The 14,185-nt window shown below is 36.0% G+C and overlaps 1 protein-coding gene across 1 annotated transcript; it reads left to right on the top strand.

Moving 5' to 3' along the window:
- Positions 1-5,510: 5,510 nt before the first annotated feature.
- Positions 5,511-14,151, top strand: LOC18435533 (NADPH--cytochrome P450 reductase). The gene is made up of 18 exons (XM_011625535.3): positions 5,511-6,043; positions 6,562-6,621; positions 6,753-6,829; positions 6,933-6,990; positions 7,076-7,159; positions 7,261-7,297; positions 8,384-8,453; positions 8,646-8,840; positions 9,547-9,639; positions 10,184-10,412; positions 10,790-10,873; positions 11,025-11,176; positions 11,288-11,384; positions 11,600-11,749; positions 11,945-12,022; positions 12,652-12,774; positions 12,895-13,008; positions 13,657-14,151. Exons 1-18 carry the CDS (start codon positions 5,699-5,701, stop codon positions 13,735-13,737), a joined length of 2,127 nt encoding a protein of 708 aa, XP_011623837.1. The 5' UTR covers positions 5,511-5,698; the 3' UTR covers positions 13,738-14,151.
- The last annotated feature ends 34 nt before the right edge of the window (positions 14,152-14,185 follow it).

The raw sequence follows: 14,185 nt of genomic DNA, 5'->3' as shown, positions 1-14,185 counted from the left end.
AGAAATATGTTTTCAAAATTGGAAATCTTTTTGATCGCCTTAAAATATATTTTCATATTTATTTATAAAGTTTAAACCTTCAAAAATAGTGTGGATCGAGGGATCTATGAAAACTTGAAAAATCTTGTAAATTGATGGTCCAAAATATACTATTTTCAAAACTTGAAATCGATTTTTTTCTCATGTCCATGCATCTTGATGTCAAGATGATGAATTTGAGGATATATGGGCATCAAAACAATATCTTGTAGTGAAATTTTTGAGGTAGGCTCAAATTTGTTTGTTTAGAGCATCGGCTCTATATAAACTTTCCCCCCTAAAAAACCCATCATAAAAAGTTATTTTAATGTTGACAAACCCTCTAATTGATCATCACAACATCGAGATGTATGAATATGAAAACGACAAAAAAAAAGATTTTGAGTTCAAGAAATAGTGCATCTTGCAACACACTATCTAGACCGTCTATTTTCAAGATTTTCATATGTTTATATATCTACTTGATTTTAATCATTTTTTAGTTTAAAATTTTATAATTAGATATAAAATATATTTTTAGTCCTCCACAAGACTGTCACAATCACTTTTATTCTTTGAATTTCAAATGGGGTAGTTGTGAGTTTGTCATTAACTAGATTAAAACTTCAAAAAAAAAAAAAAAAACTTTATCAAAGTTTATGCCACATCCTAAGCCATCCAATTTGACATTTGATGGCTAAGAGGAATTGTGACATCCTTTGCGAAAGATAAATAGTCTCATAGTATACAATTCTATATTTTATTTGTGGAACAGTATATAATAAATTAATTACCTATATGCCAATGTTCTTGATTTCATTTGCCTCTATGTAGGAGGCACCCCTACGATGCACTAATCGGCCGGAGTTACTATACAACTCAGCCAATTTATACACTACCCCTACGATGCACTAATCGGCCGGAGTTACTATACAACTCAGCCAATTTATACACTAATGTGCTTATTTGTGAACTAATCGATAATTTACTCAAAAACATTGGTGATTTTTGCCTTGTTTTTAGAAAAGCCGAATAAAAGCATTTTACATGACCAATAATGGATTTTGTAGTCATCCACAAGCTTTTTTTCAAGGGAAATATTTCTATACTTTCCCTATAGCATAGAAGATCTATACTTCCCCTACCATCCAATCGTCCAATTTTGATCAAGAGAGCTCCTCACCGTTTGATCTTAGATCCGATGTCTCAAAGTATTTTTTATACAAATTGTATGAATAGGAAATTTGGTATGTGTCATCTTCTCATTGGGGCGCACCTATAGAAAATATTAAAAATAAATTTTTAATAAAATATAATGATCAAAATACCCCTTGAAATTTTCAGAGATATTTTGGTCATTTTATTTTATTGGAAATATTTTTTTTATATTTTTCGATAGTGCGAGTTTAATAAAGGACTGGATGTATAAAATTTAGTGTCAAAATAGTTTATACAAAAAAATTAAAAATAAAATAGTGTAGAGATGTAACATTATGATTGAGGTGATCTTAGCTCTCTATTCAAAATGGATTGTTGGATAAGGGGAAGTATATAAGTTTTATGCCGAAGGGAAAGCATAGAAAGCTTGCCCTTTTTTCAAGTGGTTCCAACTCCACTATTGAAGCTTTCTCTAACCAATGTTGGAAAGAGAATCTATATCATTTAGATGGATAATTTTGTGCCATAAGGGGTCATTAAGACTCCCACCCTCTGTGCCGAGAAACACACCCCATCTTTCTCTCTCTCTTCCAGTAGGCCAGCTCTCTCTGACTCCCTCTCTAGCGCAGTGAGTCACACACATACATACTCTCTCTCTCTTACATTGACTCTCTCTTTCTTGCATTGACTATACCCTAGGAATTTCAAAGTGAAACTTTCAAAATCTAGGTAATTATGACTTAGGAATTTCTCATGGTAGTATTCTTACTTGGCAAGGAGGCGTTGTTGCTACCTTCGAGACTCCATCGAGCTTCATAACAATTTTTGCCCTAATCAATATTGATAGCGAAACTCAAAAAAATCCCGAACTCCATCATCAATTTTTAAATTTTTGAGCAATTTTTTTTACTAATATGTAAATATATAATTTATTTATATTATTTGTTCACTGGAAAATTGTTGTCTTAAGTGCCTAAAATTTTTAAGGAAAATATCTTTGTAGACCGTATTTTTATGTTTCATTTCTCAATAGACTCAAGCTTTCCAAACATATCTAGAAACGTAAATATCCTATGTATTAGATCTTTTAACCCTTGGACCAACTTTACTCACTTTGACTCTATCTTTTTAGCCCAAATGTTAAAAAATTATGCATTTCAAAATCCCCTTCTCTCTCTCTCCCCCATGATTCTCCCCAAACCCCCTCTCTCTCCATACACATCCTTCCCCTAAATCTCTCTCCCTACCACCAATATTTTTTAAAACAAATTAAGCCATTGGAGAACCCAATTATGCTTATAATATTTTTTCGTTTCATTTATTTTATCTAACAATATAAAAAACAATAAATATAAAAATTTAATATTTTGACAATTTTCTTATATTTTTTGGGTTTTTACACATGACTTAACTCAGCACTAATCGGGCCGAGTTATTCAAACTTGGCCCAAACAATTGTCTCGGGCCATGACCGATTAGTCAACCTGAGTTACTCTTTCTTACATTGTTTTAAACATAACTCTTACAGAAATGTTCTTACATTGTTTTAAACATAACTCTTACAGAAATGTTGATTGCGTTCAAAGTTGTAATTTTATTTTCTTTTTATATATTTATTCTGAACTAACGATACATCTCAAATTACAAAATTTCATATTTAATAATCACTAGGGGTGATTGTAATATATTTGTATCGGGCAATGATTTCATGCAACGATTGTTTAGTAATATGATATAAAAACCTTCAAAAACCATGTTATAGCTATTTGTTTGATCAAAATTTTGAAATATATACTCTTTTCATTCTAATGAATAGTCACAAAAAATAAAAATTGGAAAACACAGCCTATAAAGTATTTTTTTAGCCCAATTAATATATGACGTTCATTTTGGTGAGATGCTTAGATCTAGATTTTAGAAGGATTTTTTCATTTCCAATTTTTTTGGATGGCTTTATTATCATTAGATGAACAATGTTAAAAAGAAAAAAAAAAATGATTTTGAGTTTATAAAAACTAAGATCATGAAATGCACCAAATGAATAGTTTAGATTCGTTTTTGGAGGGGACTCATTTTGACCATATCTAGGGTTTAAATTAAACTCTTTTTCTTTCTTTTCTGGGATTGATTATTAAGATGAAGAGAGCGTGTGTGTAAAATTTTGGATCGTTACAATACCACAAATATGGTTTTCTAGAAGTGTCGTTGCATTAAACTATAATACAACCATTGCATGAAATCACTTATTCGTACAAGAAACGTGGTTTACCAAATCAGGTGTATGCTTAGATGGATCATGTGTAGTTCGACTAATCTAGATCGTCGCCAATTTGGGCTGAGTTGGACTATTTATCATGTGTGGAAATGAGTTGGGAAAAACTTTTCAATAATATTTTAAACATGAAAAAATAAAATGAAAATATAATTATAAATCAACGAGAATCAGGCAATCCAACGATCTGAATCACACAATATATGTCAAACTTGCTTAATTCTCTAACAGTATTGAACGAATCCATCAAAATGGGAATGAATCTAGGTTGGTCCCCACAAATTTTAGATCAGACAACGTGCCCATTGATTCTCAATCCAAGTCCCTATGCATTTTTCATTCAAAATGACACAAAACAGAACCGAAAAGAAAAAAAATAAAAAATAAAAAGAGACCATTTATTTTTAATACAAGGAAGTCATAGTCCATCTTGTATGTCATATTTTAAAATTGGGTAGTTAAAAGTGTGTCACTGATTATGTTTGAAGTTCAATTTTTTTTTCTCAAACTTCGTAACACACCCTAAGCTATGAGTAATCGGGACGTCCTTGTAATAGTGGTAAATATTTTCGTAATATAGGATACACAAAATAATAAAAAAATGAAAATAATTTGATAGAATGTAGCTTTATCAAAATAAGTAAAGGCCCACCTAAAAACTCAAGTAGTAATGGTGTCGAGAAACCTTGAATTTGATCATCTTGGCGTTGACAATTATGGTTGTGAAAAAGAATTAGGTTTTTGAGTTCTAAAAGAGTTTACATATAATATATTATCTAGACCATCCATTTCACCCCTAAAAATAAGTGTTTATGGATCCGCAAGATTAGTATTTTTTTTCGAGTTTCAAATTTCATAGTCAATGTTGGAAATTGATTTTAGAACCATCATGAAAATTTTTATTAACAAAATTGCTTTTTGGACGAGGATTGGATGTAGGGGTTTACTTTGTTTTCATAAAGCCTAAGCCTTAGAGAAAAAAAAAAAAAGAAGAAAAATTACAAAGAACCCCAATACCACACTTTCTATACAACTTGCCTTCAACCAAACTTTTTTTCTTATTCTTTTTTATCCAAAACATAGTTTTTGGGAGTGGAAGGGACTCTCCCACAAATTATGGAAGACGCCCTTCCATCCTTTTTGATGCAGGAGAGGTCTTATCAAAATAAACCCATTTTAACATTTAAAAAAAGCTACATGGAAGGTTGTCCTTCCACTTTGCAACTTTCATACAGTAATATCAAACATAGAAGTGGGACATTTAACTCCCACTTCCAGAAACTTCCACTTATGAAACATGTAATTTATGTAAATACCCCTAAGAGAAAAAGTTCATTTTCTATACGGGAAATGCCTTTAATGTACACAAAAATCATTTTGGTCACATTTGAGGTTGACTTTTGGACCCAACAGCATATTGCCGGAACGCACCATCACATTGCTGTAGCACACAAGTGCTGGAGCACTCTAAGACCACTACCGGACCGCCTTTTACATAGTATCGAAGCTTTGGAATCTAGTAATATTTACTGCCGGACCGCACTGTATAGAGTGTCGGAGCCCTAGTGCTGGACAACACTTTACACAGTGCAGAGCTCTACGCCCAGATAGCATTTACACAATACCGAAGCCCCTATTTTGGTCTATTTTAGTGGGATAGAAGAGAGATAAGGTAAGATAAAAGTAATAGACGGTAGTTTAGGTATTTTTTTTATTTTTTATTTGGTTGGAGTAGGTTGCATAGAAAGTCTCGTCTTAACAGTTTTTCGTTTTTTTTTGTAATTTTCCAAAAAAAAAATACTTACAAACAAGATTTGAATAAACCAATTATTTTTTAGATCATATAGCAAATGTTCATATTTACTTTCCCCTTAAGAAAATGGCAAGCATTGAGCATGACAATTTCCCACGTGCCCTTAACTCGACCACAAATAATCTCGCTCTCACAACTCGCCACGTGGCTAACCTTGGTTAACGGGTTAGGTGGTCATGACTAGTCGGGTTTGGTAGGCGTTGGTCTGACCCCTATGTCACAAAATAAAGAGCTGAGACACCCGCCCGCAGTCTCTCTCTTTCTAAAAGCCACAACTTAGAAAAAACCACTCGCTTTCGCGCTCCCCTTTTTATCAGCCTAAGCGGGTGAGATTCCGGCAAGATTCCGGTGTGATTTTCCGGCCAATCCATTCCGGAATCCCCGCTTAGATCCGATTTCACTGCGTACGGACATAATCAGGCGATTTCCCGGCGATAATGCAGTCTGATTCCGTTAAGCTTGCCAAGAGTCTTTTGGAAATCTCGCCCTTGGACCTGATGTCGGCTCTGATCAATGGGAAGGAAATTCCGGCGATATTACCGGAAAATGGCCGGGAAAATCCTCAGCTTCTGGTTATTTTGACGACCTCAGTTGCGGTGTTGATCGGCTGTGTGTTTTTCTTTGTTTGGAGAAGATCGTTAGGGCAAAAGAGTGGTAAGGTGGTTGAGGTGAATAAGCTTGTTGTTGTGAAGCCGGAGCAGGAAGCAGAGGTGGATCCTGGAAAGGAGAAAGTCACGATCTTTTTTGGGACTCAAACAGGAACTGCTGAGGGTTTCGCAAAGGTATGATTTTGTTCTTCGAGCTCTCTCTCTCTCTCTCAGTTTGATTGGTTGATTTGATCCATTTAACTTCATCCCTCTCTCTCTTAGTTTGATGGCTTGAATTTAACTCTTTATCATTCTCTCTCTCGTAGTTGCTGGCTTGATTTTATCTTTTCATCATTCTCTTTCTCTCTGTGTTTCATAGGAAAAACTATGGCTCTTAATCTCTCTCTGCCGTTCCCTCTATCTTTCTCCTCTATTTCTCTATTATAGTTTGATATGAATTTACCTCTCTATCATTCTTTCTTTGTCGTAGCTTGATAGTTTGACAGTATCTCTAATTCTTACTCTTAGTCTGATAAATAATTTCCTCTCTGCTCTCTCTACATCTCCTGGTTGCACAATTTTATTTCCCCTCTCTCTCTATCTATCTTTCTCCCGTTGTTTTGATGATTTCGTTCGCTACGTTGACTTTCTTTGTGTATTTAGTTTATTGTTAAAATGGATGGATTTTGAGTTTATCCATTGTTTCTCTGAAGGCTCTTGCTGAAGAGGCAAAAGCTCGCTATGACAAGGCCATCTTTAAAGTAGTTGATCTGGTACGCAACTTCAAATTATCCTCTTGAAAGAAGCTACTGTTACAATATAATTTTAGGAGCTTTGGTGTCCATCTCTAGTGCCTTTTCTTTTTCATTTTCTAAAAGGTTACACTTTTTGTGCTATCATTTAGGATGATTATGCAGCTGATGATGATGAGTATGAAGAGAAACTCCGGAAAGAAAAAATTGCATTTTTTATGCTTGCAACGTGAGTTAAATGGATAATGTTACCCGTTTGATATTTTTGTGGACTTAATTTGTATATCCTAGCATAAGGTTTTCAGATTTTGGTTATTAACTGATTGTTTTAGGTATGGTGATGGTGAGCCCACTGATAATGCTGCAAGATTTTATAAGTGGTTTATTGAGGTAAAATAGGGAAAACCATCTGAAGAGAATCTATCAATTATTTGGTATTGACTGATTGACATGGGTGTTTTATTTGGTTAATTAGGGAAACGACAGGGGAATATGGCTTCAAAATGTTAAATATGGTGTCTTTGGTCTAGGTAACAGGCAGTATGAGCATTTCAACAAGGTTAGTTTGTTGTTAATTTGTTACTCTCATTGCACATGCATTTTACTTACTACAGGATATTTACTCAAGTTTGGTACTCATGATTCCTTCTATAAAAACAGGTAGCAAAGCAGGTTGATGAGAAGCTCTTTGAACAAGGTATGCATTTACTGAAGAATCTTCTTGTAACGATGCTAATGGTTGTTTTCATGAGAAAAATAGAATTCTGTGTTCTTTAATTATTCTATTTGACATCGGTTGAGTATCTCAGCTGCTGATTGCTACTTTCTATGTACACTTTCTTTCAGTTTAGAAACCTGCGGTATTTATGTTGAATTGATTACTGGTAACTTCTGGGTGGGGGGGATAAAAAACTGAGATAAAAGCTGCAGAATTTATGAAGGAATAATGTATATTTTATCAGGCAGTTGGAAGTTCTATATGTACTTGATTGAGAACATTTAGTAGGAAACTAGAAACTTCATTGAGTAGATATAGATATTGGGGGATTGGAATTTCTCAAAATGGTTTATCAATGATTTGGAGCTATTTCAAGCTCCACACTTTCCAGTGTAAACTTGTTTGCGTTGAGTCTTTGACTCTTAATCACATGCCTGTTTTCTGAGATTTAAAGCTCCTTAGAGTAGTAGTGTTGAGTTTATCATCTTTTCAATTTAATTATGTTTTTGACTTTTTTTTTCTATGGTTAATTTTTTGAATGTTTGCTTGCTGAGCAATGCTATCTTACTTCACTTAATCACAAGCACTTAGCAATGTGAGTTATAAGTGAGAATCATAGTAGAATATTGGTCCGTTCACAATGTCTATGTACTCGCATCACTGTTGTGATTACATATACATACTTCCATTTTTAGTTTTGATCCTTCCCATGATGCTCATACTGAAAGATGTTGTAGTTTTTTTTTGGGTAAGTAGATCTTGTTGGAGTGCTGTGCAAAATGTTGCGAACATTATTTATAAAATGTTGCAAACATTGAAATGAAGGAGCGAGGTTGGAACCTCCTTTTCATAATGTGGTGTCTTTGTCCTGGGTTGCGGTGCTGGCCCCTTTGATCCCTGCTTCTGACCCGGGCTCTCATTGGGGCTGTGTGCCCACTGAACCGAACAAAAAGTCATTTTGCAGGGTGGTACCCTCTTTTCTTAATGCATTACATGCATTCATCTTCTTTCGTCTCTCCATTTCCATCGGGTTTGCGAGTTTACCCATTTAATGTGTTGCTATAGGTGCAAACCGCCTTGTTCCTGTGGGTCTAGGAGATGATGATCAATGCATTGAGGATGACTTTACTGCATGGTGAGATGACGAGCATTGCCTATTTTTTTCGTATTTCTGGGCCAAGTGGCTGTGCTATTTTCTTATGTGCTTGAGTGATTTTTCCACTTTGCTTGGGCACTAACGTTTGTTCCTTTTCTTTTTTAGAGGATAAATGTGAATTTTCTTTACTTTTACAAAAATGTTCACATAACTTCCAATGTCACTTTTTAGGCGAGAGATTTTGTGGCCTGAGTTGGATAAGTTGCTTCGAGGGGACGATGATGCTCCTGCTGTTTCTACCCCTTACACTGCTGCAGTACCTGAATACAGAGTAATATTCCTCGACTCTGCTGATGCAGTGCACGAGGATAAATATTCAACTATGGCCAATGGTCACGCTGTTCATGACATTCAGCACCCATGCAGGTTGGTACATAGAGGTGTTTGTTGGATTTTTTAGTTAGGCAAGTGTGTACTCTCTCTCTCTCTTGCCACACATGCGCACGTGCACGCAGACAAATATTTTAAACTCATACACTAGTTCTCTGCTGGTGCATAGCAAAGAGTGATATTTATTTGTTTTACTTTTTCTTAAATTTATTTGAAAATCTTGTAATTCCTTATTTTAGTGCTTTTCTGGCTCACTTCAAAGTTCCATTTATTTAGTGCAGAGTGGGAGATTAGGCATGTGGCCCCCGTTTATTGGAAACAGAGAGAGTGATAATTTCTTTCTTGAATTTAACATAAAAATACTTTATTTCCAATTTTGCTTTTTTCCTTTTTCCTCACTCATTCAAGATTTCCTCTTCTTCCTGCTTTTTTTTTTTTCGGGGTGGGGACAGATGGGGGGTGGGGAAGTGGGGGATTAAGCATGTCGCCATTGATAAAGGAAAAAACAAAAATCTGAGAGAGCTAATAAATTGGAAAACTTACAGGTAGAAGTGAGGATTATGCGGGTTTCAGATGTCCTACTTCTATTATTTTTTACCTTAACTGTTCTCCAAACAATCTTATCACCATCTTCTACCAAACTCGATCATTCAATTTTTAGAAGTTAATATAGATGAAAGACTGGTGTATGTGTGCATCTGTATTTCAGTAAATTGATGGGCAACTTGTTTTCTGAATGCAGAGCCAATGTCGCTATTCGAAGGGAGCTTCACACGCCTGCATCTGATCGTTCTTGCATACATTTGGAATTAGACATTTCAGGCACAGGTCTCATGTAAGTATTTAACGTGCTGGTTATTCCTAAGATCAGAGTGCTAAAGTGAAGTTTCCCACATGATGAAGTTTTATGTTCTCAGTATAGGAAAAATTTGAATTTGTGAGCTTGTTTATATTTGTTTTCATTACCTTGAGCATGTGTTCTCTTGGGGAATCCCCATTGTGAGGATGTCTCCTTATGTCCCCCCACCTTCCCCCCGCCCCACCCCCTCCCCCCCCAACCAAAAAACAAGAGAATTCTCCATGTTATACCAGCAGGCTTTTGGTTTCGATTTCAAAGTTTCTAATTGCTTCCATTCCATTTTCTATTAGTCAGCTGAATCATCCGCTTTGATACCACTGTAACTATTTCTTGTTGATTGTGCACCAGAAATGATGGGCTTCATTATTTTCTTTATAACTGAACCATTATCAGGAGTTGGGACTGCCGTAACAAACTATTTTCTTCCCCTCTCCCTTCATACATGAATTATAGTTATTTTTATTCTTTTAAGCCAATTTTACATGTGAATTACTCTCTTGTCTTGTGCTCCTTGATGCAGGTATGAAACAGGTGATCATGTTGGTGTATTTGCGGATAACGGCACTGAGATTGCCGAGGAAGCAGAGAAGTTGTTAGGCTACTCACCAGAAACTTTCTTCTCAATCCATACTGACAAAGAAGATGGGACGCCCCTTTCTGGAAGCTCTTTACCGCCTCCTTTCCCATCTCCAATAACCTTAAGAAAGGCACTTTCTCATTATGCTGACCTTTTGAATCCTCCCAGAAAGGTGATTTTCCATCTTAAATATTTCATTGTTATTCTCGGGTATATATGCATTGTTTGGGTGAGGGTTTTGCAATGGAATATTGGGCGTTTTACCTTATTTTATGCTGGCAGTGAAAGATCGGTTTGCCGATCCTGTAAACATGCTTTATAACGGCATTTTGCATTGTTTCCAAAAAGGGTTGGGAGACCCTTTTTCCTTATTATACAGCGCACATTGATAGGCTTGAACTATTGGGAAGTGTAACTATGGGGCATCACCCTTTGGAAACCGAGCCTTATTTATCAGCAAAATCTCTTTATTTTTGTTGGTCTATCCTCAAAATCTATTGTAGGAAATTTCAATTGACAGAATCTAGTGCACACAAATTTTTTTTCCAGGCTGCTCTGGTCGCTTTGGCTGCTCATGCATTTGATCCTAGCGAAGCTGAAAGACTCAGATTTTTGGCATCTCCTATTGGGAAGGTATGTTATAAGGCAGTCTGCTTGTTGATATTTGTTTCTTCTTCATGATAGAAAAAATAAGAATTCTCACCTTTTGGAAACTAAAATCAAGTTAAATTTGTTGATGAAATATTTAGGTATTCTAATCCAAAATTGGTTACTCATTTTGCAGGATGAATATTCACAGTGGGTTGTCGCAAACCAGAGAAGCTTATTAGAAGTAATGGCTGAGTTTCCATCAGCCAAACCACCTCTTGGTGTTTTCTTTGCTGCCATTGCTCCTCGACTGCAACCACGATATTATTCCATCTCATCCTCGCCTAGGTGAATACCCCTTTCTGACTTCTCCGGTTCACCCTGAAAATAGTTGATCCATAATTTTAAGAAGTTTATTTTGATGATGAAAAGATAATGATTTTTGTTTCCTTTTTACAGGATGGCTCCTACGAGAATTCATGTTACCTGCGCATTGGTGGAAGGACCAACCCCCACTGGAAGGATTCATAGAGGTGTCTGTTCTTCTTGGATGAAGGTTTGCTCAACTACTTGACACTGACAAATTTCTTGCATAATGAGTTTTTATAATGAATTATTCTGACAGTGGTTGCTATGTTCTGTTTTTTTTGGTTGTTGCTAATATTACTTAAATCTGGGATCAAATTATGTGTTTAGTAGTTATTTATTTATTTTATTTATTTGTTTGTGTATTTTGTTTTGATATTGAAGCAACTGGAGTTGTTTTCTCAGAATTCTGTGCCGTCGGAGGAGAGCCGTGACTGTAGTGCTGCTCCCATTTTTGTGAGGACTTCAAACTTCAAACTTCCAGCAGATTCTTCTATTCCCATCATCATGGTTGGACCTGGAACTGGGTTGGCACCTTTTAGGGGTTTCTTACAGGTTGGTTAACTGATTTCTGTTTCAGCTGTTTTTATGTATTCTCTATGCCATGAAAGAATCTGGTTTGTAATTGACTTCTCTTTGTGTACTCTCTGTTTCCTCTCTGCCATGAAAGAGCTTCCATTGCCGAAAATGTTCTGTGCTATTTTGTTTCTTCTCTTCTTTAGGATAATGCTTTGATATTTTGTTTCTCAGGAAAGGTTGGCACTCAAAGAAGCTGGGGTGGAGCTTGGGCCTGCTATCCTCTTCTTTGGATGCAGAAATCACAGAATGGTAAGTATATCTCTATTATGTTTTACCAACTGTGTTTGAGCGTCTCTCATGGGGTAACTTTTATCAATATATTAGTCTCTGGCCTTTTGGAATCAAACAATGTTCAATTTCACATGCCTGCAGATATGTATTTTGTCATGTTTGCGAAAGGCGTTCTAAAGTTGGGAACTCTCTCTCTCTCTCTCTGTCTCTCGACACAGACACATTGATGTGCATTCTTAAATTCAAGGTTTCAAAAAACAGTTTGCCCGGCACCTAGGTGCCCTGAACAAAAAAACCGCATGTCTTGACCCAGGCGGCCCTACATGGGCGGGTGCCCACGCGGGATAGGCGGGCGCCCAAGACCGTACGGCATTTTTCAATTTTTAAATTCGCCCAAAAGGGCAATGGGTCATTTTGACCCCAAGTTATGGGGTTTACAAGGCTCTGGGTGCCCGCCTAGGTGCTCTGGGCGTCAGGCAGGTCCGCATAGGTGCTGGGCGTCAGGTAGGCCGCATGGGGACCACCTTGGGCGCCCGGCTAGGCGCTGGGTGTCAGACAGGCCGCATAGGGGCCGCCTAGCATTTTTTGAAACCTTGCTTAAATTTCCTAATATCTTGGAAACAACTGATATGATGTTCTTTGTGTAGGACTTCATTTATGAGGATGAGCTAAACAATTTTGTGGAACAAGGGGTCCTTTCGGAGCTCATTATTGCCTTCTCTCGTGAGGGCCCTACCAAGGAATACGTTCAACACAAGATGATAGACAAGGTTTGTCGCTTAAACTGTCAGCAGAATATGTTACATCTCTGGTTTTATATCCCAAAAACTTCTCATATAACATAGAAAGCTAAAACATCATATCCGAGCTAACCTAATTATACTACACAGGCATCAAGCCTTTGGGAAATAATTTCTCGAGGTGGTTATCTTTATGTTTGTGGAGATGCCAAAGGCATGGCCAGAGATGTCCACAGGACACTGCACACCATTGTTCAAGAGCAGGTATGGAAATTCCCTTTCTGATTTCTTTGATCTATCTAAAAAAAAAGTAAAATTGTTGTGACTATAAGTAACCTTTCATGCAATGTTTTAAAACTCCTCGAGTCGACTCTGCCTTAGGGCCTTGCTGGGCCAAGTCCTGAGTACAAACTCAGGCATATAAAATATATAAAAAAATCATAAAAATTATACTTGCTTACTAAATTGATGTATAAATATTTTTATGTATTTTTTTGATGTTATTGATGTTCGTTTGTGAATTTTTCTTTTCATATGCTCTATTTTTCTATTTCCCTTTTTTTATGGAATAGTTTGCTTTTGAATTATTTTTTTAACAAATTTCTTTTAAATTTTGTCCAAATTTTCAGAAACATTCTGTTAAAATAGGGTTAACAGAAAACAAATAGTATTTGGTGTACATATATACAAGGAAAAAGTTTATATAAGGTGGCAACATTACATGTAAAAGCATACAAATTCATTCTCAAGTGTATGTATTATCGTATGATACAAATGAATTTATTGCCTGTTTGTATTATCATATTATACAAATGAATTCACATTACTATCAAAGACCAAGCAAAATAAACAAGTTGTCAGCAAGTCTGTGAACCTAACATTTGACATGTAATGTATGGATTTTCGTTGCAGGGTTCTATGGAGAGCTCCCCGGCAGAGGCCATGGTGAAGAATCTGCAAACCGAAGGGAGATATCTCCGTGACGTATGGTGATTTTTTATTCATTGGGAAGTGCTTTACTAAATTATTGCCATTTTCTGTTGCCTTGAAATTAAACAGGCCATCATCTCATAAATCCTCTGGAAAAGAGAAGGTTTAATGGGGTTTAAGCGAGCCCCTTGTTCACTGATGCACAGAAGATTGCCTCTCGTTTAAGGTCTGATGCGTGATTGTTTGTTCATTTAATGGTGGGATTTTTGTTTTATTGTAATTATATATGGTATATTTATATATTAGGGATACAGTTAGCTAGGAAATAAAACTCTCTACTTGGATGGAAGATGAAAGTATACATACGAGTCATTGACTGGTTTTGCAAGGTGGGAATGCCCACCAAAAAGACTTTGTAGGATTGTAAACAAAATGCACATGGATTCTATATTTCTAATTTTCTTGGTTATTTTTTCATTAGTTTCCTGAAGCTTTCAAGGCCTAAAATCTC

The sequence above is a fragment of the Amborella trichopoda genome, chromosome 12 (genome assembly GCF_054954075.1).
Source record: "Amborella trichopoda isolate Santa Cruz 75 chromosome 12, AtrichopodaSantaCruz75HAP2 v2.0, whole genome shotgun sequence".
Lineage (NCBI taxonomy): Eukaryota > Viridiplantae > Streptophyta > Magnoliopsida > Amborellales > Amborellaceae > Amborella > Amborella trichopoda.
This window is presented reverse-complemented; position numbering and strand designations above follow the sequence as displayed.

Bases quoted from the DNA above. Each gene is read 5' to 3' on its own strand.
- LOC18435533 (XM_011625535.3), top strand. From the start codon at position 5,699: ATGCAGTCTGATTCCGTTAAGCTTGCCAAGAGTCTTTTGGAAATCTCG. The intron at 6,044-6,561 runs GTATGATTTTGT...GTTTCTCTGAAG, and splicing joins CTGCTGAGGGTTTCGCAAAG to GCTCTTGCTGAAGAGGCAAA. The intron at 11,385-11,599 runs GTTTGCTCAACT...TTGTTTTCTCAG, and splicing joins TCTGTTCTTCTTGGATGAAG to AATTCTGTGCCGTCGGAGGA.